Source organism: Rhinolophus hipposideros (genome assembly GCF_964194185.1).
Source record: "Rhinolophus hipposideros genome assembly, chromosome: 4".
In the NCBI taxonomy this organism is placed as follows: Eukaryota; Metazoa; Chordata; class Mammalia; order Chiroptera; family Rhinolophidae; genus Rhinolophus; species Rhinolophus hipposideros.
Window position 1 is genome coordinate 17,921,350 of NC_138050.1, and position 27,549 is coordinate 17,948,898.

At 34.9% G+C, this 27,549-nt stretch overlaps 1 protein-coding gene across 3 annotated transcripts in view; it reads left to right on the forward strand.

Moving 5' to 3' along the window:
* Window positions 1-27,549, forward strand: part of RB1 (RB transcriptional corepressor 1) — a 160,362-nt gene that overhangs the window by 67,319 nt on the left and 65,494 nt on the right. For 2 of the 3 annotated variants that reach the window (XM_081046855.1, XM_081046857.1), the window contains exons 11-17: window positions 1,179-1,256; window positions 7,735-7,822; window positions 18,547-18,663; window positions 19,941-19,997; window positions 20,084-20,115; window positions 20,199-20,275; window positions 21,272-21,468. In XM_081046855.1, coding sequence (XP_080902981.1) covers window positions 1,179-1,256; window positions 7,735-7,822; window positions 18,547-18,663; window positions 19,941-19,997; window positions 20,084-20,115; window positions 20,199-20,275; window positions 21,272-21,468 — 646 coding nt within the window. Of the gene's footprint in view, window positions 1-1,178; window positions 1,257-7,734; window positions 7,823-18,546; window positions 18,664-19,940; window positions 19,998-20,083; window positions 20,116-20,198; window positions 20,276-21,271; window positions 21,469-27,549 lie in introns of those variants that run through there. The other variant, XM_081046856.1, reaches the window with a different exon arrangement.

Genomic DNA, 27,549 nt, shown 5'->3' on the forward strand with positions numbered 1-27,549 from the left:
TTGGATGGAATGTTGTTTAAGTATCTGTTAAATCCATCTGGTCAAATGTGTCAATTAAGGCCAGTGTTTCCTTATTGAGTTTCTGTCTGAGTGATCTATCTATTGATATAAGTGGGGGTATTAGTGGGATAATAGCAGGTGACTTTCCCACTATTATTGTATTACTATCTATTTCTCCTTTCACGTCTGTTAATATTTGCTTTATATATTTAGGTGCTCCTGTGTTGGATGCATAAATATTTCCAAATGTTATAAATGTTATATCCTTTTTTTGTGTTGACCCCTTTATCATTGTAACACCCTTTTTGTCTCTCAGATAGAGTTTTAATGTGAATTGTTCTCTATATCAACTATTTTTTCTCATTTTGATAAATGTAATTTTTAAAATGAGCACCAGAAGAAAATCGTTGGAGTACAGTTGACCCTTGAACAATGCAGGAGTTAGAAGCGCCAACCGCTTGTGCAGTCAAAATCCATATACAACTTAAGTCAGCCCTTTGCATATGCAGATTCCTACTTGTGGATTGAAATTACAGTTGATGCTTTAGTAACACAGGTTTGAACTGCATGGGTCCATGAGTTTGTAAGTGAACAACCTACATTTTTCAAGGGTCAACTGTAATTCATTTACTTAAGTTGTGTGGTCTCTGTCCTTTTTCAGCCTCTCACCTGCTATTACTTGCCTGGATCATTTTTTTTTTAAAAAAGTTGATATAAAAGTATACTCTCTTGAATTGTCTTATAGAATTCTAAAATACAAATGGTTGAGAGTAATTACAAAAGTTTTTGAATGACCATAAATATGGTTAATATTATGTCTTTTAGCAGCAGTATTTTAATATGTAACTGAAAAAATGTGTAATTTGGAAGTTAAATACAAGTGAAATATTTCTAATTTTATTTAAGTCAAAGTTGAGTTTTTGGAAGGCATAATGATTGGAAAACTTGAGCTTTGATATTTTTGGATACTGAGCAACTTGATTAGTAATAATCATTGAACATCTGACTTTGTCGAGAAGACATCCAACTTTCACTTTAAAAAAATTCTTAGTGATTGGTGTACCTGTTTGTCATAAACCTAGTGGGAAGAAACCCGACTTAAAAACAATGGTTAAAAAACATATAATTTTGTTAAGTGTAAATGTTCAGTCTGAATGACTTTGCTTATTATTATTTAGTTTTGAAATGCAGAGAACACCACAAAAAAATAACCCTGATGAAGAGCTGAATGTGATTCTTCAACAGACTCCAGTTAGGTATGAATTTTCTTACTTTTAAATGTCATTATAATTGTTAATTCAGTGTGTTATAGGGCTTTGGGTTCTTTTTTATTTGTTTCATTATATATTTCTATATACACGCCAGAAATGTACATTGAGTGCTCTTTGCATTCCAGGTATTTTGCTAGGTGCTAAGGATATGATTATTAGACCTAGTTTACTCTGTCATTAAGGAATATAACCTAGAATGGGAGTGCATTCTATTTTGGTAAATAGAAAAAAAATATCACCATTTGGTCTGCATACAACCTAAAGGTATTAGAACTATTTTTATGTCCTTTTCCTCACTTACTTCCCACATCCAATCTGTTAATAAGTCTTGTTGAATTTTTCTCCTGAATATTTACTGAGTCCATCTACTGTTCTCCATTTCCACTCTCACCACCCGTGTCTGAGATATCTTTCTCTTTCTCTTGGGTTTTTTGCGGTAGGCTACTAACTGATCTCGCTGCTTGACTCTCATCTGTTTCTTTCTCCCCACCACCATCTCTATTCTTCAGAAAGCCCCCAGAATAATATTCTAGAAACGTAGTCAGGTCGTGTTCACCCTGCTGTTGAACGTTTTGATTGCTTCCCATTCAATTGAAATTCAATGCAAATTTCTTAGTAGTGCCTACAAGACGTTATATGATCTACTCATAGCTTCTGCTGCCTCACCAACCTTATCTTGTTTTCCCGTTCATTATGTGCTAGTCAGATTCCTGAACTCTCCAAGCTCTTCTTTTGTGCTTGAGGACCTTCACACTTTCTTTTCCCTCTTCTTGAAACTTCCCTTTTTTCTTTCCATGAATCACCAATTGCTGCTCTTCTGTTAGGTTCAGCACAAATACTACTTTTTTAAAGATTTATATCTCTCTGAAGTATTTTATTTGTCATAGCATCTTCATAAATTTCTTTAACTGTAAAGAAATGTCACACTTTGTAATTATAAAATCATTTGTGTGTTTGCTTGTTTTTGCCAAACCCATAATGGTCTTTAAGTTGTATATCATCTGGACCGTGACTTACTATTCACCATTTAATAATTAGGACTGAGGATAATACGTGGTACATAATAGGCAATCAGTAATATTTTTCAAATGACTATGCATACAAATAAATATACATGTTTTTTAAGTAGAGTAATAAACCTAAGAGAAGTTGATGAAATGGCACAGAAGGGATTTTATGAAGTGATATATGAACTGAATATTGTCACAGGAGACTGGCATTTTAGTGGGTGGAAATAGCATGTACAAAGGCATGAAAATAGGAAACAACACAATGTGTCTGGGGAACTGTTAGCAGCTCTGTATTGATTGACTATAAAATGGGAAAATGAAATTGCAGGAAAGGACAGTGGGTATTAGATTATGAAGGGCCTTATATTGCCACACGGTTAAGTTTTGTCTTTAGCTTGTGCACAATATAGCCTGATGATATAAATGAGTGTTAAGCAGGGGTAAGGATAAAATAAGACAAGATTTTTGAAAGATTACATGGTAATAGTTTGTGAGGGGATGGAGGAGAGCATGGTGAAAAATAGAGAGACTTGTCGTATGTCACAATGGTTCTTAACCAGGGGTACAAATTAAAATAACCTGAGGAGTTTTTTCAAAGTACATATGCCCAGACCTTATTACCATAGACATAGTGAGTAAGAATCTCTGGACTGCTATATTGCAGTAATTCAGTTGAGAGATGCTAAAGATGTGAACCAAGAGTTAGGCAGTGGGAAGGAAGGAGCAAGAAAAGGTTTGGCAACTGTTTGATGAATTCATATTTAGAATATTATTCTTAAAGCATTTATGGATATGAAGAAGATGTGAGGTAAGTAATAGGATATAAAGATCGTATAGATTTGGGAATGATCAGGGAGAGTTAAAACCATCAAAATACACCAAGTTGCTTGAAGTGAGGGTGTATATGACAAGAATGGATAGCTAAGGGCTGAACCGTAAAGAATGCTGGCATGTAATTTAACTGTATAAAGTTAGATTAAAGAGAACAAAAGGTGTGATTGAAAGCTCAAGAGTGAAGGCAAAACAACCACAGGAGGGGAGGAAGTTTCAACAAAGAGTAAGTGTTTAAGAGTGTCAGATGCTTCAAGGAAGTCAAGTATAAGAACAAATGAGAAAGAGAGATTTGGTCAAGATGGAGGAGTAGGTAAACAGTGTGCTCACCTCCTCTCATGACCACATCAAAATTACAGCTGAAATACGGAACAACCGTCATTGAGAATCACCTGAAGTCTAGCTGAACCAAAGCCCTACAACTAAGGACATACAGAAAAACTACCTTGAGACTGGTAGGAGGGATGGAGTTGCAGAATGAGCTAGATCCACACCCAGTTGTGACTTTTAAAAATCAGGAGGATATGTCAGTTGCAGGGGTCCCCCCTGGAGGAGCAGGGTTGGGGGGTCCCAGCCCCACACTAGGCTCCCCAGCCCAAGGTTCCAGGGCTGGGGAGAGAAGTCCCCATAACTTCTGGCTGTGAAAACCAGTGAAGATTGTGGCTGAGTAAGATGAAGGCAGCTGCCTTACCAGGTGCTCCTCTTAAAGAGCCTGTGCATAGACTTACTGATGGACTCATTGGCTCTGAGCTCCAGTGTTGGGGCAACAGCTCGCCAGGCACCAGGGATTTATGGGGAGGAACTGAATTGTCTGGCTGCAGGACGACGGCTGGAGGGGCACCTTTCTCCCAGATGGAGGAGCTGGTAGAAGCCATTGTATCTTTGTAGAACCTTCCCCGCTCCCAGTGTGTAGACACAGGGAGACGCCATATCTGAGTCTCCATCAACCTGGCTAACACTGTTCCTTTGCCTTGATTCTCTGAGACCCTGTCCCACCCAACTTTCAGGCCCCTACCCTCACCCCCCAAGCTGCTTCCAGTGGTTTTTCCGTATAAATGGCTTGTCTTGGCTCATGCTGTAGACTTTTCTAAAATCTACATAGGTTCACAAAACCAAAACAAGCAGCATCTGGTTTTGGCATGTCCCATACCTCTGGCTGAGCAGCCCTGAGTGCAGCACCAATGACAGCCAATATCAGTTTGCATTTTGGCCTCTCAGGGTACCTTCATGCCCAGTGCGAGCAGCAGCCATCTATGGATTGCTTTGTGGCTCATGCCAGGTGGCCCTGGGCAGGGCACAGACTGCAGCTGAACTTGGACTGTGGTGGGGCCCCTCCCAGAAGGCTCATGGGCTGGCATGCCTGGTGGTCAGCTTCGGACCCAGATGGAGCATCACCCAGCCACCTACAGGAACAACACAGCCAGAGGGCAGACTGGGCAGGCACCAGAGCCCTGCTAAAGCGAATCCTGCTCTGTACGATCAGTCCCTGCTCCACAGCTCCTCCACTGTAGTCCTCGCAACCAATCAGCCCAAGGGTCGGTCCCTCCCATTGGTATGCAAACAGCAACCGAGTCTCAACTACAACAGAAGGGCACACACAACCCACCCAAAGGACACACCTGGAGTACCCAGCTCAGGTGACCAAGAAGACTGTGCCACTGAGCTCTAGAGAACACTTACTAAGGCCACTCTACTAAAAAGAGACATAATAGCCCTCCCTAATACATAGAAACAAACACAGGGAGGCAGCCATAATGGGGAGACAAAGAAACATGTTCCAAATAAAAGAGCAGAACAAGGCTCCAGAAAAACAACTAAACAAAATGGAGACAAGCAGTCTATCACATGCAGAATTGAAAACACTGGTTATAAGGATGATCAATGATCTCAGGAGAACTTCAATAAAGAGATAGGAAACATGAAAATGGAGAGAGAAAACAAAAAAGAAACAAAGAATACAATAACAAAGAATATAGTAGAGGTAATCAACAGTAGATTAGATGAAGCAGAGAACTGAATCAGCAATTTAAAAGATAAGGTAGCATTAAACACCCAACCAGAACAGCAGAAAGAAAAAATCCAAAAAAAAAATGAGAATTTAAGGGGCCTCTGGGACACCATCAAGCATATCAACATTGGCATAGGGGTACCAATGTTGGCATAGGGGTACCAGCAGAAAGAGAAGAGAAAGAGCAAGGAATTGAAAACCTATTTGAAGGGGCGATGGTTGGCTCAATTGGTTAGAGTGCAGTGCTCTTAACAGCAAGGTTGCTGGTTTGATCCCCACATGGGCCCCTGTGAGCTGCGTCCTCCACAGCTGGATTGAAGCAACTACTTGACTTGGAGCTAATGGGTCCTGGAAAAACACACTTAAATAAAAGTTTAAAGAAAAAAGCCAACAACAACAACAACAAAACCTGTTTGAAGAAGTAATGACAAAAAACTTCCCTAACCTGGTGAAGGAGATATATGAGCCCAGGAAGTGCAGAGTCCCAACCAAGACGAACCCAAAGAGGCCCACACCAAGGCACATCATAATTAAAATGCCAGTAGTTAAAGACAAAGAGAGAATCTTAAAAGCAACAAGAGAAAAACAGTTCCTTACCTATAAGACAGGTCCCATAAAACTGTTAGCTGATTTTTGCAACTCTGCAGGCCAGAAGGGACTGACTGGAAATATTCAAAGTGGTGAAAAGCAAGGACCTACAACCAAGATTACACAGCAAAGCTATCATTTAGAATCGAAGGATGGATAAAGAGCTTCCCAGATAAGAAAAAGCTAAAAAGGAGTGCATCAGCACCAAACCAGAATTACAAGAAATTTTAAAGGGGCTTCTTTAAGAGAAGAATTAATATATATATATATATATATATATGTATATATGTGTGTGTGTGTGTGTGTGTGTCAAAATATGAATAATAAAATGGCAGTAAATACATGACTATCAGTAGTTACTTTCATAGTAAATGGATTAAATGCTCCAATCAGAAGATATACAGTGGCTGAGTGGATAAGAAAACAAAACCCTTACATATGCTGCCTAGAAGAGACTTACTTCAGATTGAAAGACACACACAGACTGAAAGTAAAGGAATGGAAAAAGATATTTCTTGTAATGGAAACAAAAAAGCTATGGCAGCAGTACTGATATCAGACAAAATAAACTTTAAAATAAAGGCAGTAACAAGACAAAGTAAGACCCAGTAATCCCACTTCTGGATGTTTATTTGAAGAAACACAAAACGCTACTTTGAGGGGACGTGTGCATCTCTATGTTCATTGCAGCACTGTTTACAGTGGCCAAGATGTGGAGGCAGCCTGGGTGTCCATCAAAGGATGAATGGATAAAGAGGAGGCGGTACATACCATATTTCCCCAAAAATAAGACCTAGCTGGACCATCAGCTCTAATGCATCTTTTGGAGCAAAAATTAATATAAGACCGGTATTATACCCGGTTTTATTTATATTATATTACATTATACCCAGTCTTATATTAAAATAAGACCTGGTCTTATATTAATTTTCGCTCTAAAAGCCTCATTAGAGCTGATGGTCTGGCTAGATCTTATTTTGGGAGAAACGGTATATACAATGGAATATTGCTCAGCCATGGAAGGGAATGGGTTCTTGCCATCTGCAGCAGCACGGATGGACCTGAAGAGTATTGTGCTGAGTGCAGTGTCAGACAGAGAAAGACAGATGCAATGTAATTTTGCTTATATATGGAATCCAAAGAACAAAATAAACAACCAAAAGAGAGAGAAACAAGAGCAAATGAGGTAGATCATTGGTTTAGCAATGGGTCATTTTTGGGTTTAGTCATTGTGATTTAAGTAGATAAGTTATAGAAGCACTGTACAAGTTATAGAAGCAATACATTTGAAAAGTGAGAAAGTGTAGGTATCAGTTTAGAGAGGCTTGACTGAGAACCCTGAACCTGGTGTACTAAATAATATTTAAGGACCCTTTCAGGCATAAATATTCTACAGTTCTTTGCATCATTAAGTAGTGCCTACAGTAGCAGTGTACTTACTGCTACTCCAAAATTGGAACATTAATATTTAATATACCCCCCACATCCATAAAAGTATAGAATTAAAGAGATCTTAAGAGATTGACTCGATTTTATGCTTTAACAATGGTGACTTCTAAAATTGTATATGCTTTCTTCTTGAAAGTCTCTGTAAAGGAGAGTCACTTGGTTACTTGAGTTACTAAATAACTTAGTCTTTATTTTAAAATTTTTAGTATTTAATTATAGTGATGTTTTCTTAAAAGATTACTATTTTGATGCCAGTTTATGTTTTCTCCTTAAAATGTCATTAGTTTGACCAGTTAATGTTTTATTGATATATATAGTTTTAGCAGTAAATAAGCATATCAGTTCTTTAATTATAAACTCACTGATGATGAGTCCACCCTTTCTTAAATATTTAAATAAAATGTGATTCCTAAACAATAGTACACTAAGGGTTTTATAGTTTTACTTCAGAGAACTTCTTAAAGATAAATTGGAGGCAGTGAGTTTGAACATACTTTTAACTTGTGTAATAGATATACTTCATTTTTTCTTTTTTTCCTTCATTGCTTAACACTCCTTCCTATTTTTTTCCCTCTAGGACTGTTATGAATACTATCCAACAATTAATGATGATCTTAAATTCAGCAAGTGATCAACCATCAGAAAATCTGATTTCCTATTTTAATGTAAGCCATGTGTGAAACACTATTTATTGTAATATCTTGCTAAAGAAATTAGAAATTAGAAGTTAAAATACTGAGTAATTTTTAAAATACTCACTTCCCAACCAACATATAATTGTCTCTTTACTTGCTTTTTTAAACCCTCCAAATTAGATATTATTAGTAGTAGTGTTTTTTTTAGACAGTGTTACTTTTAGATTTCCTCATGTTTACTATTTACCTTGCTCAGCGTTTTTTCTTGCAATTTAGACCTCACTTCTGAGATTATTTTTTTTCCTACTGCAGACACTTTCTGAGACTTCTGTGTTGTTTTTTCCAGGAAGACAGAATTACTGATTTTATAGAATGTGAAATTTTTGAATGATGCTGTTCACATTTCAAAGAAAATTACTAATCTATATTTTGGGAAGAGTATTTTTTAATGTATACTATTTTGAATGTAATTATAAATATTGTAAAACAAAGTCAGTCTTTGGTTATAGCTGAAAAGAATCTGGTTTGTGATATATTTTAATAGACTACACTACGAATTGGAGTATTTTAATACATCTTAATATACATTTTAATAGTCATCTTGTAATGTATTCTAATTATTAAAGTTGTATAGCCCCACCTCATATGATACATATATTGAAATTTATTTTGTAACCATTTCTTTATCTTGTATTTCTGAAAACATAGCTAAATTATTTAGCTAATTCAAACTTTCTGTAAGCACAGATTTAATTTAGGAAATGATACCATGCTCAAATCTTGGTTTTACTTTTATCATTTGATTTTTTTTGGAGTAACATACATTTCAATATAACTCTAAATTGACGATAATTTCTAAGAATATATGGTATTCTTTTTTTGTTAATTTGTTTCATTTTTTGTTAAGGTATACTTGACATGTAACATTATGTTAGATTCAAGTATACAATATAATGATTTCATGTTTGTACGTACTGCAAAATGATCACTATAATGAGTATAGTTAACATCTGTTACCATACTTAGTTACAATTTTTATTTTTCTTGACATAGGGACTTTTAAGATTACTCTCTTAGCAACTTTCAAATATGCAATGCAGTGTTGTTAACTATAGTCACCACGCTGTACATTATATCTCCGTGACTTACTAATTTTATAACTAGAAGTTTTATAACTAGAAGTTTTTAACTTCACCCATTTTGTCCACCCCCTGCCTCTGGCAACCACCAATTTCTTCTCTGTATCTATAAGCTTATTGTTTTGTTTTTTATTTTATTTTTTTAGATTCCGAATATAGTAAGATCATAAAGTATTTGTCTTTCTGTTTGAGTTATTTCACTTAGCATAACGTTCTTAAAGTCCATGCATGTTGTTGCAAAGGCAAAATTTCCTTCTTTTTATGGCTGAATAATATTCCACTATGTGTGTATGTGTGTGTATATACTTGTATTTATATGTGTATTTACAGAGGGTGCCAAAACATGTATACACATTTTAAGAAAGGAAAAAACTATTAAAATTCTGATACTTAATATATACTGATTAAAAAAAGACGACTACAAGTCATGTTTGACTTCTGCAATTACAAGAGGTGCTCAAAGTGGTTACCATCAGTGTAATTTTAATATTATTTATTTTTCTTTAAAGTTTATTGGGGCGACGATTGGTAGTAAAGTTACATAGATTTCAGGTACACAATTCTGTGATATATTATCTATATCTCACATTGTGTGTCCACCCCCCAGAGTCAGTTCTCTTTCCTTCACCATATATTAGACCCCGTTTACCCTCTTCTAGAGCCCCGCTCCCCCCTTATCCCCTGGTAACCCCAAAACTATTGTTAATGTCTATGAGTTTTTGTTCTTTCAATTGTTTGTCTTGTCCTTTTGTTGTTTTCAATTTGTATACCACACATCAGTGAAATCATACAGTTCTCTACTTTTTCTGTCTGACTTATTTCGCTTAGCATTATACCCTCAAGATCCATCCATGTTGTAACATGTGGTACTATTTCATCTTTTCTTACCACCAAATAGTATTCCATTGTGTATATATACCACGACTTCTTTATCCATTCATCTATCGAAGGACATTTTGGTTGTTTCCATGTCTTGGCCACCGTAAACAAAGCTGCAATGAACATTGGAGCACACATGTCTTTATGGATAAATGTTTTCATATTTTTTTGGTAGATACCCAGGGGAGGGATTGCTGGGTCATATGGTAATTCTATTCATAATTTTTTGAGGAACCTCCACACTGCCTTCCATAAAGGCTGCACCAATCTGCATTCCCACCAACAGAGTATGAGGGTTCCTTTTTCTCCACAGCCTCTCCAACACTTGTTACTATTTGTCTTGTTGATGATAGCCATTCTGACTGGGGTGAGGTGATATCTCATTGTGGTTTTTATTTGCATTTCTGTGATGATTAGTGATGTTGAGCATTTTTTCATAAGTCTATTTGCCATTTGTATGTCCTTTCTGGAGAAATGTGTCTTCAGGTCCTCTGCCCGTTTTTCAATTGGGTTGTTTGCTTTGTTGTTTTTGAGTTCCTTGTATATTTTGGATATTAGTCCCTTATTGGGGGTACTCTTTGCAAAAATCTTCTTCATTCATTTGATTGCCTCTTTATTTTGTTGATGGTTTCTTTTGCTGTGCAGAAGCTTTTAAGTTTGATACAGTCTCATTCATTTATTTTAGCTTTTACTTCCCTTGCCTTTGGAGTCAAATTGATAAAATGCTCTTTGCACCCAAAGTCCATAAGTTTAGTACCTATATTTTCTTCTATGTAGTTTATTGTCTCAGGTCTTATGCTTAAGTCTTTGATCCATTTTGAATTAATTTTGGTACATGGTGACAGATAGCAGTCCAGTTTCATTCTTTTGCACGTGGCTTTCCAATTATCCCAGCACCATTTTTAAAGAGGCTGTCTTTTCTCCATTACATGTTTTTTGCTTCTTTGTCAAAAATTATCTGTCCATATTTGTGTGGTTTTATTTCTGGGTTCTCAATTCTATTCCATTGGTCTTTGTGTCTGTTTTTCTGCCAATACCATGCTGTTTTGATTATTGTAGACCTGTAGTACAAGCTAAAGTCAGGGAGTGTGATACCTCCAGCATTGTCTTTTTTTCTTAGGATTACTGTGGCTATTTGGGGTCTTTTGTGGTTTCATACAAATCTGATGATTTTTTGTTCTATTTCTTTAAAAAATGCCATTGGGATTTTGATGGGGATTGCATTAAATCTGTATTCAATCTTTGGGTAATATGGCCGTTTTAACTGTTTTGATTCTTCCAATCCATGAGCATGGAAGGTCTTTCCATTTCTTTGTGTCTTCTTCAGTTTCTTTTAAAAATGTCTTATAGTTTTCAGTATATAAGTCTTTCATATCCTTGGTTAATGTTTATTCCTATGTATTTTATTCTTTTTGTTGCAATTGCAAAAGGAATAGTTTTTTGTATTTCTTTTTCTGAGATTTCATTGTTAGTATATAGGAATGCAATGGACTTTTGTACGTTGATTTTGTAGCCAGCAACTTTACTGTATTTGTTGATTGTTTCTAATAGCTTTTTGGTGGAGTCTTTAGGGTTTTCTATATATAGCATCATGTCATCTGAAAAGAGGGACAATTTAACTTCTTTATTCCCAATTTGAATGCTCTTTACTTCTTTCTCTTGCCTGATAGCTCTGGCGAGGACTTCCAACACTATGTTGAAAAGCAGAGGTGATAGGGGACAGCCCTGTCATGTTCCTGAACGTAGAGCAAAGGGCTTCAGTTTTTCACCATTAATTATGAGATTAGCTGAGGGCTTGTCACATATGGCCTTTATTATGTTAAGGTATTTTCCTTCTATACCTATTTTATTAAGTGTTTTAATCATGAATGGATGTTGTATCTTGTCAAATGCTTTTTCTGCATCACTTGATGTAATCATATGATTTTTGTCCTTTATTTTGTTTATGTGATATATCACATTGATGGATTTGCGTATGTTGAACCATCCTTGTGCCCCTGGGATGAACCCCAGTTGGTTGTGATGAATAATCTTTTTAATGCATTGTTGCATTCGATTTGCTGGAATTTTGTTTAGGATTTTTGCATCAGTATTCATCAGAGATATAGTTCTGTAGTTTTCTTTTTTTGTGTTGTCCTTACCAGGTTTTGGTATCAGGGTAATGTTGGCCCCATAAAATGAGTTAGCAATATTGTCTCTTATTCAATTTTTTGGAACAGTTTGAGTAGGACAGGTATTAGATCCTCTTTGAAGGCTTGATAGAATTCACTACTGAAGGTATCTCTCTGGTCCCGGACTTTTGCTTTTGGGAAGGTTTCCAATGACTGATTCAATTTCCTTACTGGTGATCGGTCTATTTGGATTTTCCAGTTCTTCATGATTCAGCCTTGGAAGGCTATGTTTCTAAGAACTTGTCCATTTCTTCTAGGTTATTGAATTTGTTGTCATATAGTCGTTCATAGTATTCTTGGATGATCCTGTGTATCTCTGTGGCGTCCGTAATAACTTCCCCTCTTTCATTTCTGATTCTGTTTATTAGTGTCTTTTCTCTTTTTATCTTCGTGAGTCTAGCCAAGGCTTTGTCAATTTTATTAATCTTTTCAAAGAACCAGATTTTTGTCACATTTACTTTTTCTATTGTCTTTTTGTTCTCTATTTCACGTAGTTCTGCTCTGACTTTTATTATTTCCTTTCTTCTGCTGACCTTGGGTTTCATTTGTTCTTTTTCTAGTTCCTTAAGGTATAACGTGAAGTTATTTATTTGTTTTTTTTTGTTGTTTCTTGAGATAGGCCTTTAATTATATAAATTTCCCTCTTAAAACTGCTTTCCCTGCATCTGAAAAATTTTGGCAGGATGTATTTTCATTGTCATTTGTTTCTATGTATCTTTTGATCTCTCCTCTAATTTCTTCTTTGACCCAGTCGTTCTTTAAAAGTATGTTGTTTAATCTCCACGTATTTGTGGTTTTTTCCTGTTTTCTTTTCGCAATTGATATCCAATTCCAATTGATATCCTTGTGATCAGAGAATATGCTTGGTATGATTTCAATCTTCTTAAATTTGCTGAGGCTACTTTCATGTCCCAATATATGGTCTATCCTTGAGAGTGTTCCACGTTCACTAGAAAAAAATGTATAGTCTGATGTTCTAGGATGAAGTGCTCTATAAATTTCAATTATGTCCATTTCATTTAGTGTGTCATTTATGGTTGCTATTTATTTATTTATTTTCTGTTTAGATGATCTATCCATAGCTGTCAATGATGTATTTAAGTTCCCTAGTATAATTGTGTTTTGGTCAATGTCTCCCTTTAGTTCTGTTAGTAGTTGCTTGGTATATTTCGGTGCTCCCTGATTGGGGGCATAAATATTGATGACTGTTATGTCTTCTTGTTATATAGTCCTTTTTATCATTATAAAATGTCCATTATTGTTGTTACCTGAAAGTCTGTTTCATCTGATATCAGTATGGCTACACCTTTTTTTTCTCTGGATACCATTTGCTTGGAGTGTCAATTTACACCCTTTCACTTTGAGTCTATGCTTGTCCTGTAGCTGAGATGCGTCTGTTGGAGGCAGCATATGGTTGGATTTAGTTTTTTGATCATATCTGCTACTCTGTGCTTTTTTCTTGGTAAGTTCAGTCCATTTACATTTAGGGTGATTATCAATATGTGAGGATTTCCTATCATTCCATCTTTAGTTTTCTGGTAAGACTGTGTCTCCATTGTTTCTGTGCCTTTTTGTTGTTGTCTGTTATTTCTGTATGGTGGTATTCTATGATTTTCACTCTTTCTTCTTTTATTATGTCATATATTTCAGTTCTGGATTTTTTTTGAGTGGTTACCATTAAATTTATGTAAAAGAAAGTTTGATATTTACAGTATTCCATTTTCTTCATCATGCTTACTTTCTCCATTCCCATATTCTGGTTCAGGCCTTTACACCCCCCCTTTTGTGTTTTGGTTGCCACAAATTATCCCTATTGATGCTGGCCGAACAGACTCCTTCAGTATTTCTTCAGTGTGGGTCGTATGTTAGAAAATTCCTTCGGCTTCTGTATGTCTGGAAAGGTCTTTATTCCTCCTTCATATCTAAAGGATATCTTTGCTGGATATATTATTCTTGGCTCATAATTTCTCGCTTTCAATAGTTTGAATATTTGGTTCCACACCCTCGTGACTTGTAGAGTTTCTGCTGAAAAATCTGATGATGTTCTAATGGGCTTTCCTTTGCAGATTTCTGTCTTCTTTTCCCTGGGTGCCTTGAGGATTCTTTCTTTGTCGTTAATTTTTGACAGCTTCAATACTATGTGCCTTGGAGAAGGCCTGTTGGGGTTGAGGTAATTAAGTGTTCTATTTGCTTCTTGGATTCGAGCATCCAGGTCTTTCCACAAGTTTGGGAAGTTCTCGTCAACTATTTGTTTGAATATACTCTCTGTTCCCTTCTCTCTTTTTTCTCTTTCTTGTATGCCCATTATTCTTATATTCCTCTTTCGAATGGAGTCAGAAAGTTCTTGTAGAGTTCTTTCATTTCTTTTAAGTCTCAAGTCTCTTTCTTCTTCCATCCATGTCATTTGCAGATTTCTATCTTTGATTTCACTGATTCTTTCCTTCATCTGGTCAACTCTACTACCTAAGCTGGCTGTTTCATTCTACATTTCTTTTATTGAGTTCTTAATCTCCAGAAATTCTATTTGTTTCTGTTTTAAAATTTCAGTCTCTTTGGGAAAATGTTCGTTTTGTTCTTTGATTATGTTTCTGAGTTCATTAAACTGCCTGTCTGTTTTCTTGCATCCCGTTTAGTGTTTTAAGAATTGCAATCTTGAATTCTCTGTCATGTAAGTCACATATTTCCATATCTTTAAGTTCCTTTCTGGACACTTTTCATTTTCTTCCTGAGCTGTCTCGTTGCCTTGGTTATTCATGGCAATTCATGATTTATTATTTCTCTTCCTAGACATCTACAGGAGTGAGTTCTGCAACAGGTTGATAGAAAGAGGTCTTTGTTTTGTTTTCCAGTAGGTATTGGTAGAATGTATATGTTATGTTTTCTCTGCAGTATTCTGGCTTCTCCACAATGGGGGGATTCCCTGGAAAGTGGGCTTCCCCTCTATGAACAATTCCCCTGGGTCATATGGTGCCGCCTCTGTGGAGGGATGTGGAGAGCTTCTGAAGTTCCAGAGCTCTTCATGCACCAGATTCAGAGCCCGTGTTTTTCAGCAACTCTGTTTACTATCTGTCCCCAGATAGGTGGGAACAGGAGCGGGGTGGGTTGTGAGAGGTGGCCCAGAGTAATGGAGGCGACCACCACCACAGCCAGTCCTGCCTCCACAGCTCCCTCTCCTTTGCTGGAACTAGTTGGGCTGCGAATCTGTGTCTGCGGTCCACAGTTCTCAGAACAGCAAATATTCTGTTCTTTTGATCTGACACTGCTACTGTTCCGCTTCTAGCACCGGGCAGGTGGGGGCGGGGCGAGCTCTGGGAGGGTCGGGAGGGAGCGGCTAGTCTCAGTGCCTAAGGCTTCCGTTCTCCGATCCGCAGTGAGGGCTTAAACCACCGTTTTCAGCCTTCTTCCCTCAGTCTTTGCTCTGAGGTCTCTGCTGTGAACGTTAGTTTCAACCGTGTTATATGCTGCCCCCTTAGCCCTGTGGGCCATAAGCAGAGCCCTAGCAGTCCGAGTTCTTCCCTCTCCTGCAGCTGAGGTAGTTCCAGGATGCAGGGAGCTGGGAGCACTGAGCTAGGTCTGTGTCCTCCGCCCACGTGGCTCTGTCTCCGCACTTCTCCCTTCCCTCTTCCCCCGCTCGGCGATTGTCCCACCTTTAGGTGAATTCAGTAGTGGGCCTCTTTGTCTTGCCTGTCTGCTGTTCAGGGAGTCCTTCGTCGAGTTATAGTTGTTCAATTTTTTGTAAATTCCAGGGGAGATTTCAAGAGGCTCACCTCACTCCATTTTTATTTATATTGTTTTTTTCCTTTCTTAAAATATGTATACATTTTTTTTGGCACCCTCTGTGTATAAGTGTGCGTGTAAGTGAGTATATACATTCACACACACACATATACACACACACCAATTTTGCTTTATTCATTTATCCATTGATGGACACTTAGGTTGTTTGCATATCTGGACTGTTATAAATGATGCTTCAGAGAGCATGGGGGTGCAGATAACTTTTTGAAACAGTGTTTTTGTTTTTTTCAGATGAATACCTAGAAGTGGAATTGCTGAATCATATGGCAGTTCTATTTTTAATTTTTTGAGGAATTTCCATACTTTTTTTTGTAATGGGAGCACCAATTTACAATCCCATTAACAGTGCACAAGGGTTCCCTTTCCACCACGTCCTCACCAACACTTGTTATTTCTTCTCTTTTTAATAATAGCCATTTTAAAAGATGTGAGGTGATATCTCGTGGTGGTTCTGCTTTGCATTTCTTCAATGATTAGTGATGTGGAGCTTTATTTCATGTAACATCTGTATGTTCTTTTTGGAAAAGTGTCTGTTCAGATCTTCTGCTCATTTTTAAACTTGATCCTTTTTTTTTTGGAATTGAGTTTTATGAGTTCTTTGTATATTTTGGGCATTAACCCCTTGTGAGATGTATGATTTGCAAATATTTTCTCCTATTGACTAGGTTGCCTTTTCGTTTTATTCATTTTTTTATGTTCATTTTTTTGCTGTACAGAAGCTTTTTAGTTTGATGTAGTCCCACTTTTTTCGTTTTTGCTTTCATTGCCTTTTCTTTTGGTGTCAGATGTCAAGGAGCTTACCACCTATGTTTTCTTCAAGGAGTTTTATGGTGTCTTACATTCAAGTGTTTAATACATTTTGAGTTGACTCTTGAGTATTGTGTAAGATAGTGGTCAAGTTTTACTCTTTTGTATGTCACTGTCCAGTTTTCTCTGCACTATCTATTGAAGAGACTTTCCTTTCCCCATTCTGAATTCTTGGCTTCTTGCCACAAATCAGTTGCTGACATGTTGTGGGTTTAGTTCTGTGGTCTCTATTCTGTTCCATTGATCTATATGTCTGTTTTTATGCCAGTAACTTGCTGTTTTGATTACAATAGCTTTGTAATATAGTTTGAAATCAGGAAGTGTGATGCCTCCAGCCTTGTTCTTTCTTAAGATTGCTTTGGCTATTTGGGTTATTTTGTGGTTCATACAAATTTTAGGATTGTTTGTTCTATGTTTATGAAAAATGCCATTGAAATTATCATAAGGATTGAAGTGAACCTGTAGATTGCTTTGGATAGTATGAACATTTTAACACTTAATTCTTTCAATCCATGAGCATTGAATATCTTTCCTTTTATTTGTGTCTTCAGTTTCTTTAATCAGTTGTCACAGTTTTCAGTGTACAGGACTGTCAACTCCTTGTTTAAATTTATTCCTAGGTATTTTATTCTTTGTGATGCATTTGTAAATGGGGCCAGTTTCTTAATTTCTCTTTCTCATAGTTTTTTATTAGCTTATTGAACACAACTAACTTTTATATATTGATTTTGTGTCCTGCAACATTACTGAATTTGTTCTCATAGTTTTTTTATGGACTCTTTTGGGTTTTCTATATGTAATAATATATCATCTACAAATAGTGGCAGTTTTTCTTTTTCCCCTTCAATCTGTACGCCTTTTATTTCCTTTTTTATTACCTTATTGCTCGGGCTGTTACTTTCAGTCCTTATCTTGTTTTTGATCTTAGAGGAAAAGCTTTCAGCCTTTTACCATTGAGTATGATGATGCTGACTGTGGTTCTGCCATGTATAACCTTTAGTATGTTGAGATACATTCCCTCAGTACCTGCTCTGTTGAGAATTATTATCATAAGTGGATGTTGAATTTGATTAAATGCTTTTTCTGCATCTATTGAGGTGATTATATGATTTGTATCCTTCGTTTTGTTAATGTGGTGTATTACATTGACTGATTCATGGATGTTGAACCATCCTTGCATCCCTGGAATAAATCCCACGTGATCGTGGTGTATGATTCTTTTAATGTGTTGTTGAATCTGGTTTGCTAATACATTGTTAAGGATTTTTGCCTATGTGTTCATCAGGAATGTTGGCCTGTAATTTTCTTTTCTTTTGGCATCCTTGTCTGGTTTTGGTATATGGTAATTCTGGCCTCATAAAATGGTTTTTGGAAGAGTTCACTCTTCTACTTTTTTAAAGAGTTTGAGAAGCGTTGGTATTAATTCTCCTTTGAATGTTTGCTGGAATTCACCAGTAAAGCCAAATGGTCTTGGACTTTTGTTTGTTGGGAGATTTTTGATCACTGATTTATTTTCCTTACTACTAGGGGGTCTATTTTATCATGATTCCATCTTAGAAGTTGTTTTTTTCTAGGAATTTAATCATTTCCTCTAAGTTGTCGAATATGTTGGTATATCATTGTTAATAGTAATCTCTTATGGTCCTTTGTCTTTCTGTGTTCTGTTGTAATGTTCTTGAGGTTCCTTTTTGATGGATGAAAGAGCTAACAAATCTATTCCCTAACCTTTTTGCAGAAAATTTAGATAATACAGTTTTTCAGTTGTACTCTAGAATTTTTTTGTCACTACAGTATGAAAATTAAATTCTGTATCTTCAAGTTTTTTAGAAGTTGTGTTTACTTATTATTGTAGAAATGTTTCCACAGTATAAACATTTGAAAGTGAAAAATCATATAGACAATATGTTAATTTTGATTAAACAATATCCTCCATATTGATTTTTGTTTTTCCTTGTTAAAGAACTGTACAGTGAATCCGAAGGAAAGTATCCTGAAGAGAGTGAAAGATATTGGATATATCTTTAAAGAGAAATTTGCTAAAGCTGTGGGACAGGGATGTATAGAAATTGGGTCACAGGTAACTTGAGTTCATTTTGATTACTGCCACTATATTTCGAATGTATACATCTGTCCAAAATGTGTAACTGCTATTATGGTATTTGTCCAATAGTATAAAATACTGACAGATACTCTATGCTTGCTGTCCGTGTATGCTGCTATTTATAAAATAGCTCCATTATAAAAACAGAAAGTAAATATGTAGAAAAGTTTAGAAAAATCAAGTAAGAAAAAAGTTAAAATTTTTGATACTGTTAAATTTTTGTTGCATTTGCTCTGACTTCTACACTTAGGAATATTCACGTATGCATATACTTACATGAATGGGATCATATTATACATGCCATTTATCAGTAATACTATTTTTACTATTACTATTATTTCGGAAAATCTGAAACTAATTTATTGGGTAAGAGTATGAGCTCTGGATTAGAACCGTCTGGTTCTAACGTTAAAATCAGTCATTTAAATTCTCTGAGATTCAGGTTTTTATATTTGTTCTGCTTTGTTGTGTGGCATTAATGAGATAATATAATATAAAATATGTTTGAAAACTGTATTCTGCTATACACATTTATTTTAGTGTAGTGAGGTTATGTTTGATGCCATGAGTGTTTTAAACAATTGTATTTAGAAGTTCATTTTCTTTGTATACAAAATTTGTGCTCATAATTTGAAATGAAGGAATATGGTTTGTGTGTTAGCATGTATGTGTCTGCATGTGTGTATCTCTCAAATTTGGTTATTCTTCAAACTCTAATGGGAACTAATTATTGATTAAAACTCTTTGCTGCTAAGATCAGTTGAATATGATTTTTGCCTTTGCCAGTTTTATGGACAGAGACTATTTTTTGAACCCTAGACAGCTATCTTGAAAATACATGTCCTAGGTCACAAAAAATATTACATTAATATGTAAAATAGTACCATGTGTGTTATATATACATATACACACACACACATACATACACACACATAATATAAAGTATTATATATGTGATATATATATAATTTTATATTATACATATTTATATATTTATATATATTATAAAATTATATATGATGTAGACATAAATGGAATGGAGGAAAACAAAATGCTGGACCTCCCCTCTTGATAATTTTTGGGGAATGTCATTTTATACTTAAGCTTTGAGTTTAGACAAGCTAACGTTTGTGATTTCTTGAGCTATAATTCCTAATAAGATTCTGAAATGTATTTCAGGAGAAAACTTTTTAAAAATTAATTATTGTAATTTTCTGAAATAGTAGAATCTAATTCGTTTTCTTTGTTTGTAGCGATACAAACTTGGAGTTCGACTGTATTACCGAGTAATGGAATCCATGCTTAAATCAGTAAGTTTCAAAGAAAATAATAGAAGACAAATTTAATGCTGATACAAAAAAGGTTTCAGTTAAACATTATTTCGTATCTGTTTCAGGAAGAAGAACGATTATCCATTCAAAATTTTAGGTAAATTTTTTAGTTTTAGGAAAACAATTTCTTTGTATAGAAGTAAATGTTTCAAGAATAATTATTTTTTTCTTTTCCTTTAGCAAACTCCTGAATGACAACATCTTTCATATGTCTTTGTTGGCATGCGCTCTTGAGGTTGTAATGGCTACATATAGCAGTAAGTTAAATTTTAGTAAATAAACATTTTAGTTTAACTTAAAGTTAAAAAGAAACTTATCTAAGGTGTGGTGTGTTTTTTTGGGGGGGGTGGAGTTAAGAAGAATTACATATTTTAGATCAGTATATACTGAAGAACATAATTGGTCACCATAAACCATTTAACTGGCTTACTATCTGAATTATTTCAGGTCATCTTGGGAGCAGTATTTCACTAGGCTCTTGTTCTGGGCTATATCGAATCCAGGCAGTGTACTTGTTGAAACCCCTTCAAAGATTTATGAGATTTTAAAATCCAATGGAGTGAGTACTAAGGAGTAGCGTCCATTCATATGGAAACACTGCTCTAGATTCTTAAGATCATGTGACCAGAGGTTGGCGCCAGAATCCACCAGATTCACATAAAAGAAGCCACTGAGAGTGATTTTTTAAATAGAATTTTAAACATGTATTATTTTGCAAATAATGTTGCAAATGTTAAATACTTCTGTTTGCAAAAGAAGATTTATCTAATGATACAAATATACAATGAAAGAGAAACTTAAATTAGTAAACAAATATGAAAAACTGTGAATCCTCATTAATAATTAAGAAATGCACGTTTAAAAGAGATAACCATTTTCTAATCAATCAAATTAGCAAAATCTTAAAGAATCCTTCCCTCCCCCGACCAAGGATTAATGAGACAGTTAAAATGGGTACTAATGCATTGCTGGTTAGATGTTAAACCTGTCTCTGATAGTTTGGGTTATTTAAACCTTTGACAATTTGATACAAGTTATGAACCCTCTGTCAAGGAAAAACATGCACACATACACTCAAAATTTTGAAACCTATTTTCTAGGAGTCTGTAGGCTCCAGAACAAAAAATTCTGCTCTAAATATATTTTTTGTTTAGTCTTTCTACTATGTTTTACTTTTTGTTTGATAAAACCTTCCAACCGAAAAATACATAGTTCATTTCATACCTAAGTTACATTTTTTCTTTCATTTTTAGGAAGTACATCTCAGAATCTTGATACTGGAACAGATTTGTCCTTCCCATGGATTCTGAATGTACTTAATTTAAAAGCCTTTGATTTTTACAAAGTGATTGAAAGTTTTATCAAAGCAGAAGCCAACTTGACCAGAGACATGATAAAACATTTAGAACGATGTGAACATCGAATCATGGAATCCCTTGCATGGCTCTCAGTAAGTAACTAGCTAAAATAATTAAAGATATTTATATGCATATGGCTAACAGTTATCTGTTAGTGGGAGGTATGAGTTAAAATTTGCCTCAAGAGCAAATATGCAATTTTCATGAATAATGTGTTTTCGGTGTACAGCCCAAGAATCAAGTGGAATATTAGAAGGGAGTTTTCTTTTATTTGAGCTCCCCAGACCATCTGACATAGTGATTTTTTTAGGAAAAGCTTTTCTTAAAGCATGGCACTTTAAAAGAAAGCCGAATTCTTTATAAAATATTTTGCTCATTTGCTTAAAATAGAGGTATTGTATTTGAAAATGTAAATGTCTGCTCTTAAATCTAACAAAACGATAAAAGTTTTGAGATTATCCTAACTTAGATGATTTTAAATAGTGTAGTTACTTTAGTTGGATTATTTTTTATTTTTTGCCCTGCTGTTAGTCCAAAAAACTGCACTATTGTTAATTACAATTAATGTTTGTAGCATTACAGATAGGGCACAAATCATATTTTCTAGGTATCCTGTTTATAGCATATAAGCTATTGATAAGATTTGTTTTAGTAAAGGTGGCATTTTCTGTGTAGTAATAGAAAAATATTTGTTTGAAGTTCTTTTATTAAGCTCTTTAAATCTGTGTAGTTGAGTAAAACTGTGAATCATCAGATTTGTTGATTAATATAGGGTTGGTTTTTTTTGAAACTGTGGCATGCTAAGTATATGTCTTTTTATTTACTTGTATGCCAGTATATAGAAATGGCAGTGAAAAAAATTAAGACTTTAATTACATTAGAATCCTAATTTGTACATGTAACCTTAATTTACTGATGTTTTAAAAACTTAATGGCTAAGAGATAACTTATTTCTTAGAGTTTTCTTGTGTTGCCATATAGACAGAGTGGATAGAAAAGGAGAGAAGTAGGAGAAGTTGATAGAAAAACGTTCCATTGCTATTATTGAATTTAGTTAACTCCTTTACAGGAGCTTCCATTTTATAAGAAAAGGAGCAGTTAGGAGAAAACTGAGAATCTGACAGATTAAAAGAAAGTAGCAAAAATAAATAAAGAAATGAATAAAATAAGTAGAGAGTACTTTTCAGAGGATGATGTGCCCTTTCCTTGTAGAAATTGAAATGGAGACATTTACTGTATCATCTGAAAGTGACTATTCCCATTTCTTTTAGAGAATTAATTTTATTTCCATCCAGATACATCTGGTATATGCCTTGCATTGGGGTAGACATTGTGAGGATACATAAAAGACATGAACTCTGAAAATTGTTCAGGAAATAGTAGATGTTTACGGTTTAAAAATTGCTTGCACACAAGCCTGTTTAATACATTTAATAGTGCTCTAGGATTCTAAACAGTATTCCTTTATTTTTGAGTGTTTTTGGAGAAAAAGTGACTTGCCCAAAATATGGAAGAGAATACATGTTATTAATAATAAAATGACGTGGAAGTCATAAACCTCTGAATTTAAAGCCTAAGCATAGTGTATCTTTAGGGCATATAATTGTAGACTATTTTTATTGTCATATATTTAATTTCTGCATTTTTAAAAAATCACGTATTTTTAAATCATAAAAAGAATAGAGTGGTAGATAAGTCATGCCACACAAATAGAATACTGTGAATTTTTCCTGTGAGAATTGACATTTTAGAGAAGGGACATTCCATAGATATTTGAACTTTCACAGACGTTAAGCTTTTTTTTAAACTGAATTATAATTTATATAGTGAAAAGTATATATCACAAGTTACAGTTCAATGAATTTTTCACGAATTGAACACACCCATGTCACCAACACCCAGATCAAGAATTAGCACAAATTTTGATAATCATTTGATTCTGTATCACAAGAATTTCTCATTAAATGATAATGATTCATAAGCGCATACATTGATAAAAACATATTCAAAGTGCTGTACCAAGGGAAGCATTAAGTGAAGCACTACTTACCTCCCCCCGCCAAATAATTTAATGAAAGAACTTTTTTTTGATGTTTGATATTTTTTTATTTTTTAATTACAGTTGACATTCAATATTATATTAGTTTCGGGTGTACGTTTGGGACTCTCTTGTTTGGGACTCATCTATTCCAATTTGTACTTCTTAATCCCTTCATTTCTTTTCACCCAGCCCCCAACCCTTCTCCCTTCTGGTAACCATCAGTTTCTTTTCTGTATCTATGAGTTTGTTTCTGTTTTGTTTGTTCATTTATTTCATTTTTTAGATTTCATGTAAGTGAAATCGTATGATATTTGTCTTTCTGTCTGACTTATTTCACTTAACATAATTACCTTTAGTTTGATCCATGTTGTCACAAGTGGCAAGATTTTATTTTATTTTTTATGGTCAAGTAGTATTCCATTGTATGTATGTATCACTTCTTTATCCATTCATCTTTTTTATTTTCCTTTTGTTTTCTTTTTCTTTTTTTAGTTTGAGGTGTACAAAACAATGTAATAGACATTTATACCCCTCACAAAGTGATAACCCCTTCCCCCAATCTACTACCCCTCTGACGTCGCATATAGATGTTAACAATAAATGCACTGACTCTATTCCTTATGCTGTACTCCACATCCTGTGAATATATATATATATATATATATATATATATATATATATATATTCATATGTATATATACATATATATATTAAATTATACTTGGCATTCATTATTATTCAGCTTCAGCTTCAGGTGTGCACTGCAGTGGTCAGGCACCTACAACGTCGGTGAAGTGGTCTCCCTAATAAGACAAGTGTCCATCGGATACCCTACAAAATCTTTACAACATTACTGATTATATTCCCCACACTGTCTTTTGTATCCCCGTGGCAATCTTGTGGTTACCGATGGTGCTTTCTAATCCCCTCACCTTCTCCCTCATCCCCACCCCCCTCCCATCTAGCAACCCTCAGTTTTTTCTGTATATCTCTGAGACTGTTTCTGATTAGCGTGTTCATTTATTCTTTTCTTTAGATTACACGTATAAGTGAGATCATATGGTATTTGTCTTTCTCTGTCTGACTTACTTCACTTAGCATAATGTTCTCTAGGTCCATCCACATCGTTGCAAATGGTAAGATTTCATTCTTCTTTATGGCCAAGTAATACTCCATTGTATAAATGTACCACAGTTTCTTAATCCAGTCATCTACCTATGGGCATTTCAGTTGTTTCCATGTCTTGGCTGTTATGAATAGCGCTGCAATAAGCATAGGGCTGCATAAATTGTTTCAAATTGGTGTTTTGGATTTCTCTGGATAGATACCTAAGAGTGGAATTGCTGAGTCATAAGGTAGTTCCATTTCCAGTTTTTTGAGGTACCTCCATGTTGTTTTCCATAGTGATTGCACCAGTCTGTAATCCCACCAGCAGTGCATGAGGGATCCATTTTTTCCACATCCTTGCCAGCACTTGTTGTTTGTTGATTTATTGATGATAACCATTCTGACTGGAGTGAGGTAGTATCTCATTGTGGTTTTTATTTGCATTTCTCTAGTGATTAGTGAGGTTGAGCATTTTTTCATATGTCTATTTGCCATCTGTATGTCCTCTTTAGAAAAATGTCTCTTTATATCCTCTGCCCATTTTTTAATTGGTTTTTTGTTTTTTTTGATGTTGAGTTGAATGAGTTTATAATTTTGAATATTAACCCCTTATCCGATGTATCATTGACAAATATCTTCTCCCATTCAGTAGGATGCCTTTTTGTTTTATTGGTGGGTTCCTTTGCTGTGAAAACCTTTTTAGTTTGATGTAATCCCATATGTTTATTTTTTTCTTTTACTTCCCTTGCTCGAGGGGATATATCAGTAAAAATATTACTAAGGGTAATGTCTATATTTTCTTCTAGGAGATTTATAGTTTCAGATCTTACATTTAAGTCTTTAACACATTTTGAATTTATTCTTGTGTATGGTGTAAGGAAGTGGTCCAGCTTCATTTTTTTGCATGTATCTGTCCAGGTTTTCCAGCACCATTTATTGAATAGACTGTCTTTATCCCAATGTAAATTCTTGCTCCCATTGTCATAGATTAAATGACCATATAAGCATGGATTTATTTCTGGGCTCTCTATTCTGTTCCACTGATCTATGTGTCTGTTTTTATGCTAGTACCATGCTATTTTGATTACTATAGTCTAGAAATATGATTTGATGTCAGGTATCACGGTATCTCCCACTTTGTTCTTATTTCTCAAGATTGCCGTGGCTACTCGGGGTCTTTTATGGTTCCATATACATTTTAGGATTATATGTTTTATTTCTGTGAAAAGTGTCCTTGGTAATTTGATAGGGATTGTGTTGAATCTGTATATTGTCTTAGGCAGTATGGACATTTTAACTAAATTAATTCTTCCTATCCATGATCACGGTATGTGTTTCCATTTATTTGTATCTTCTTTAATTTCTCTCTTCAGGGTCTTATAATTTTCTGAGTACAGGTCTTTTACTTCTTTGGTTAAATTTATTCATAAGTATTTTATAGTTTTTGAAGCAACTGTAAATGAGACTGCTTTCTTAATTTCTCATTCTGATAGTTTGTTATTGATGTATAGAAATGCAACTGATTTCTGAATATTAATTTTGTATCTTGCTACTCTACTAACATCCATTCATCTTTTGATTGGAGCATTCAGTCCATTTACATTTAAAGTAATTATAAGTATGTCGTTATTGCCATTTTATTAATTGTTTTCGGATTGTTTTTGTAGTTCTTCTCTGTTCCTTTGTTATTCTTTTGATCTCTTGTGCATTGATGACTTTCGGTAGTTTTTTCTTTGGATTCCTTTCTCTATTTCTTGTATCTCTCTTTAGATTTTGAGTTTGTAGTGACCATGTGCTTCATATATACTAAGCTATATTTATAGCAGTCTATTTTAAGTTTATGGTCACATAAGTTTGAACACATTCTAAAATCGCGACCATTTTTACTCACCCTCTGCATGTTTATGTTTTGAAATTATTTTTTACTTCTTTTCTGTGTGCATTTGTGTCTATCCCTTAATTTACTGCTGTAATTACACGTAATCTTCCTACTTTCGCCTTTTAACCTTTAAGCTTTAGTGTTGGTTGATCCACTGCTTTTATTATGTGTTTTCGGTTGTCAGTGAGAATTTGTTTTCTTTAGATTTTCTTACTCATATTTTTAATATTTTTCTTCTACTTAAAGAAGTCCCTTTAATATTTCTTGTAATACTGGTTTGGTGGTCATGAACTCCTTTAGCTTTCTCTTATCTTGGAAGCTATTTATCTCGCCTTTAATTCTAAATGATAGTTTCGCTGGGTAGAATAGTCTTGGTTGTAGGTCCTTCCTTTTCATCACTTTGAATATTTTGTGTCAAATCCTCTCTGGTCTGTACATCTACTGTTGAGAAATCACCTGACAAGCTTATAGGAGCTCCTTTGTAGGTAACGAACTGCTTTTCTCTTGCTGCTGTTAAGATTTTCTCTTTGTCTTTTACCTTTGGCATTTTAATTATGATGTGCCTTTGTGTGGGCCTCTTGGATTTCATCTTGTTTGGGACTCTCTGTGCTTCCTGGGCTTGCATGTCTAATTCCTTCATCAGGTTAGGGAAGTTCTCAATCATTATTTCTTCAAATAGGTTTCCAGTACCTTTCTTATCTCTTCTCCTTCTGGTACTCCTATGATGCAAGTGTTAGTACCCTTAATTTTTCCCCACAAATTCTTTAAATTGTCCTCATGTTTTGAAATTCTTTTTTCTTTTTGATGTTCTGATTGGGTGTTTTCCACTACATTGTTTTCCACTGATTTGATCCTCTGCTTCATCTGATCTGCTTTGATTCCATGTAATTCTTCATTTCTGGTGTTTGTTTGTTTGTTTGTTTTTTAATGATTTCTATCTCTTAGTTTCCTTTCTTGTGTAAATTCTCACTGAGATCATCTATTTTTCCCCTAAGTTAATCGAATGTCTTTATAACCAGTGGTTTGAACTCTGTATCTGGAAAATTTTTGTCTCCATTTTGTTTAGTTGTTTTTCTGGAGTTTTGTCCTAGTCTCTAATTTGGGACATATTTCTTTGTCTACTCAATTGTTTGCCTCCCTGTAATT